The sequence below is a fragment of the Schistocerca piceifrons genome, chromosome 2 (genome assembly GCF_021461385.2).
Source record: "Schistocerca piceifrons isolate TAMUIC-IGC-003096 chromosome 2, iqSchPice1.1, whole genome shotgun sequence".
NCBI lineage: Eukaryota > Metazoa > Arthropoda > Insecta > Orthoptera > Acrididae > Schistocerca > Schistocerca piceifrons.
Window position 1 is genome coordinate 628570385 of NC_060139.1, and position 6000 is coordinate 628576384.

The 6000-nt window shown below is 39.8% G+C and overlaps 1 protein-coding gene across 2 annotated transcripts in view; it reads left to right on the forward strand.

Moving 5' to 3' along the window:
• The window catches only part of LOC124776874 (conserved oligomeric Golgi complex subunit 4), a 124535-nt gene extending 121115 nt beyond the window's left edge, over nucleotides 1-3420 (forward strand). The window contains exon 12 of one of the 2 annotated variants that reach the window (XM_047252055.1): nucleotides 3289-3420. In XM_047252055.1, the coding sequence (XP_047108011.1) occupies nucleotides 3289-3331 (43 nt within the window). In that variant the 3' untranslated portion in view covers nucleotides 3332-3420. Of the gene's footprint in view, nucleotides 1-1705; nucleotides 3204-3288 lie in introns of those variants that run through there. The other variant, XM_047252056.1, reaches the window with a different exon arrangement.
• The last annotated feature ends 2580 nt before the right edge of the window (nucleotides 3421-6000 follow it).

A 6000-nucleotide genomic window follows, 5' to 3' on the forward strand; every position in this document is an offset into this window, starting at 1 on the left:
GTTTGCTTGAGCTGCATTGTTAGACAAATTTGCACCTATATGTACACACATCAGCATTTTGATACTCAGTACATTATATAATTGTTATCCCTGTTTTGTTTTAGCAAGATTTTGGAGTGTCTAGTGCAAATGTTGCAATAAACATCACCTCCATGAAATATTACCAAACTGATAATTTTTGTTTCTGTATACTCAATATTGCAGTTGGAATTCCTGAATTTAAGTCCACCAAAATACTTTTATTTATGCAAAATATTATGAAATGGATAGACTGCTACTCACCATAAAGATGACACATTGAGTTTCAGATAGGCACGATGAAAAGACTGTTACACACTGAGCTGTTAGCGAAAGGGTTCTTCAGAAAAGGAAATGCACACACATTCACACAATCAGGCCCATCTCACACACACACACACACACACACAGACACACACGACACAACAGTCTTTTCATTGTGCCTGTCTGCAGCTCAGCTTGCCATCTTTATGGTGAGTAGCAATCTATGCTTTTCATAATATTGTTGAAATTCGAACCAGGACTTTCCATTGTTTTATTTATGCATTGTAACAGATGGAAACAACAAGGCAAAGGCAGATGCAGATCTTTTTTAATAAAGTGAGAAAGCTTAAAAGCAGCTCAATCAATGCTGTGATAATTTTCCAGTCCCATGACTGAGACATTGCTTGAAAAACAAGTGCTGTTCCAATGATGCTCAAAAGTTGCATAGTAAATTTGAGGCTCAAAAAGTTCTCAGTGCCCTGAGGATGCGACACCTCCTGTTTCCATCCCTATCCCATCAGCAGTATCGGAGGTCAAAGAAGTAGTTTTAGAGGTAATTGTAATAGAAGAGGTTCTGATTCTTAAATACAGTTGTGAGATATCATTAATTACATTTGTGCACATTCCGATGGAAGTATAAAAACATTATCTATAATTACATTCACTATAAACTTTATGTTATATGTGCAATATATACTAGAAAAGTTTGCCAAGACAATTTCATTTGGTTTATTTTATCAAAATAATTTCCACTACATTTGGTGCCTCCCTTGATCCTTCAGAACAATACATCAACCCAGTTTCGCTCACAGAAAGCACCTATGCATAATTACTACACTACAGCTGCAGAATTTGGCTTTATCTTCACTTGTATGAGTAACAAAATGTTATATGAAGCAGATTAAGGTTACAAAAGAGGTATCCTAAGTCTTCTTAGCCTGCTATAGCTACATAGGAAGTGCAAATATTTATCGATGCACTGGAATATTCATATGGTGAAAGAATTAACATCTGTTGGTGAAAAGTTCCCAGTTTTCCAGCCAGGTGGCAGCGTGAAATACGAAATTTCGACGAGCGAAGTGTCGAGATATGTGGTTACTGTAATATTTTTATGAGCAGTGTGCCCCCTTCCTTCTGGCTACAGGCAGGCCGGGTACTGTCTGCCCAGCAGGTGGGGACAGGGTCAGGCTGCAATGGTGGGGGGTAGCAGGTTCGCTGTTTGCATTTCTGTGTTGGCATTCTGGCCGCGCCTTGCATTGGATAGCATTGCTCAGACTCTTGTTGTATTGCCGCTAATGTGGGATTCCATGCAACACTTTGTTGGTGTCCTTCATTTGTATTGACCAGTAAAAATACTTCAACATCCACATATCTCGACACATCAGTAGATGACAAATAAACCTGAGAGCTTTTTTTCCCACAGTATATGCCAGGAGAACATGCGTCACCTCTAAGGGAAGGAGATGCTCTGCAGCTTCAAACAGATGCAGAAATAATGGACCAGGAAAGCAAAATTGCTCAACACATTAGCTTACCATCAACTATATTAAGATGAGAACATCCTACCACAGTGTGTGGAAGTACAACACCCAGTGAAATCAAAGAAAACTGATTGGATTTTACAACAAGCAGGCATGGCCATGCCGAGGGAAGTGCATTCACTTTGTTCTAAAAGATCTGGATAGGAATGCACATCCCTATTCGCATGCCACCCACATATGGTAAAAGCACTATCAGCACACACCTGGGAGTGGGCAGACTGCAGCTCTTACACTGACAGTGGGGCAAAAAAACGAAATGTTCATCAAATTTGACCAACTGTCAGGAGCTCAAACAACAAACAATGAGGTTAATAATACCAGAGCTATTGTAAATTTGACAGATACAGTTTTGGATTCAACTACAATTTCAGCCCTTGAGAAAAAGCTGAACTTTGCACCAGTCGCAAGGCCCACATAGAAATCATACATTATTAGCAGCATGGAGGAAGCCATCTGAGGCTTACAGAAGGAATGAGCACAGGAGATCTATCAGGAAATCTGCAGGGTCATCAGTAAGTCTTAACTTCTGAAAACGAACATGACTGCAGCAGGCTATCTGATCACTGAGAGATGATACTGACACTACAGTTCTTCCAGCAACAAAGAGAATGCAATTTTGATGATGTGCACTGATGATTACCATCATAAAATTGTCTCGTTGCTACAGGACACAGCCTACAGTAAGATCAAGGTGGCTCCAACCCCAACAATAAGCAGGCAAACAGTGGCTCTGTTGAATAACTCGGATATACCAGAAGCACTGAAGAAGCAGCTTTATCTGCGACACCAAGCCTTTATGGACTGCTAAAAATCCACAAGGAAAGGTGCCTATGTGTCCAGTACTAAGTAACATCAATTCACACAATTATTGGCTGGTCAGATATCTGGTGATGCTTCTAAAATGCCTTATGGAACACTGTAGTCGTCATGTTAGGAACTCAGTCAATTTCAGTATACTAATGAATCATCTCGGGCTTTCTTGGCAAAGCCGATAATTTGTAGACATTGTAAGTTGCAGTTGTGATAATTTTTTGACTTCCATCAAATTAGTACAGCTTTCTGAGATGTCTTTTTCAGATGGGTTAAGCACTGATCTCAGTTACTATCTAAGGTCTGATCTCAGTTACTATCTAACACCAATCACACTTTGGTTGGAGTGCATGCAGTGAGTAACTGAGATCTTTGCTCAAAGCATCTGAAAGAAACAGCTAAGAAAGCCATCAAAGTGTAGTAGAAAATTATATGAACTCATCAGCAACCTTGAAAATCTAGAGGTTCTTCCATTATTCATTAACGAATTGTGCATTCCATGTGATGGAATGTGAACATTTATATTCATTACTTTCAATTAATGTGCCATTGCTTTCCCATGTGCAAATCTCTACAAACCAATGCAGACATCAGTTGCACATCAGTTGATTTTCCAGTTACAGATCATTAACTTTTTTTTCCCTCCCTTTTGCAGGTCTGATTTTCGAAGTGATGACATTAAAAGATTGAAGTTATAAGTACATCAGAATGCAAAATAAAACATAATTTTAGTCTGCAGAATGATATTATTGATAAGTGAATGGTAAATAAACTACTTTCAAAATTATTTTTGTTGCATGTTTTATTGTCCTTCTTTGGAAAAGCATACGTTTCTGATGTTATCTGGAGCCAACCCAATGAAATATCTGTTTTTTTCCCGAATGGTAGATGTGAGAAAGTACAGTTGGAGAGCTTATTGCTTGTTTTTGAATAAAGTAAGTTTCTAATGTTGCTGACTAATGAAAGGAACCACCTAATCATATTACGCATCTAGAAAACAGTAATGCTTGTAAGGTATACACTATCAAAACTGCTGTTAATTGTTTTAAAATCATTAATAACAAAAAGAAAGTGCTAATTTGTAATCCAGCTGAAGATACCTAAGATATTTGTACCAATCACTTTGCTTCAGTAAAACATATTTGCAAAGTATAGTATACAACAAAACAAACTTTATGGTACTTACAAACAAAAAATCACCCCAAAATGAAACTATTTTAAAATGAAGGCAGAAGAGCCTTTCCATTTAACTGGCGGCAGATGTAACGAGAAGGTGAGGAAAATGTTAGTTAACCAGAGAATGAGTTGTGTTACAAAAGTAAATAAAGTGTGGGAGGAAACAAATCTTCTCAATTATTAAATTAGAAAGTAAGTCAAACCCCAGATTAATGAAGACATAACAAGACTTTTTACAGTGTAAATAAACATTGTTAAATTGATTTCCCTCTCGTCATGTTGTGTCGTTTCTCCTTTATTCTGTATTCCAGCTTGGTGTACTAAATCTGTAAACTCCATTAGTTCTAAAATCATATCTTTTGTTTTCTAGACAAAATAATTCGTAACCAACCACATAAGCTGATGAGCCAAAGGTTTATGATTAATGCCCACCACGATACTGAATGCCATTTGGTGGTGTTGCAGACACATGATGCAAGGAAAGCAAAGCAGCTGCAAATGGAGAAAAGTGGCAATATGAACTGCAAATGGGAAAATCCACTCACTGACTTTAAAAAGTCATCCTGCACTAGGGAATGAACCTCTTAGAAATTGTGAATTTGATTGGCTGCTTATGTGATACTGCTGTAAACATCTAGGGACAGTAGTTGAAGAATGGTGAACCATGCATGAGTAGGTGACAAGGTACTGAACATCCCTGCCTCATCAAAGAGTGTGGAAATTGGAGGTGTCCCATTCTGTAGGTAGTGATCTTTGGCAGATCTGATGACTGAGTAGTGTTCTAGTGCAGGCGCAAGTGTTTGGAGCACACCGTTCAGTGCATATTGTTGAATATGAGGCTCTGCAGTAGATGATAAGTGTGTTTCCATATTGACCCAAGGACATCATCAGTTACGGTTGCAATGGGCATGGGATCATCAAGATTGGACAGTGGATCAATGGAAATATGTTGCTTGGTTAGGTGAATCATGTTAGTCGTTACACCATAACCACGGTCGTGGACGAATATGCCACCAACCAGGTGAACAGCTGCTCAAAACATGCACCATGCCACAGGCACAGGCCAATGCCATCTGTATTACACTATGGGAGACATTAACCTGTGGTAGAAATAGAAGGGAACATGACAGCTACGAACTATGTATACACTGCTATCATGCTACTCAAACCAATGTAGCATAATCCTGGCCTTGTGACATGGACACATATCCTGCTGGAAGGTGACTTCACCACCAGGGATGGTATCAAACGTGCAGGGATGCAGGTGATCAGCAATAATGTATACGTACACTATGTGATCAACAGTATCTGGACACCCCTAAAATCATATGTTTTTCATATTAGCTGCATTGTGCTACCGCCTGCTGGCAGGTACTCTATATCAGTGATCTCAGTAGTCATTAGTCGTTGTGAGAGAGCAGAAGGGGCACTCCACGGAACTCATGGACTTTGAAAGTGGTCAGGTGATTGGGTGTCACTTGTGTCATACGTCTGTACACAAGATTTCCACAATTCTAAACATCCCTAGGGACACATACAGCACCTCGTCTGTTGACTGACAGAGACTGCTGACAGTTGAAGATGGTTGTAATGTGTAATAGGCAGACATTTATTCAGACCACCACACAAGAATTCCAATACGCATCAGGATCCATTGCAAATATTATGACAGATAGGCGGGAGGTGAGAAAACTTGGATTTCATGGTCGAGCGGCTGGTCATTAGCCACACATCATGCCAGTAAACGCCAAATGGTGCCTTGCTTGGTGTAAGGACTCTGAACATTGGACAATTGAACAGTGGAAAAGTGTTGTGTAGAGTGATGACTCACGGTACACAATGTGGTGTGTGGAGTGATGACTCACGGTACACAATGTGGCGTGTGGAGTGATGACTCACGGTACACAATGTGGCGTGTGGAGTGATGACTCACGGTACACAATGTGGCGATCCGATGGCAGGGTGTGGGTGTGGTGAATGCCTGGTGAATGTCATCTGCCAGCATGTGTTGTGCCAACAGTAAAATTCGGAGGTGGTATTGTTATGGTGTGGTCATGTTTTTCATGGAGGGGGCTTTCGCCCCTTGTTATTTTGCATAGCACAGGCCTATATTGATGTTTTAGGCACCTTCTTGCTTCCCATTGTTGAAGATCAATTCGGGGATGGTGACTGCAACTTTCAAGATGATCAA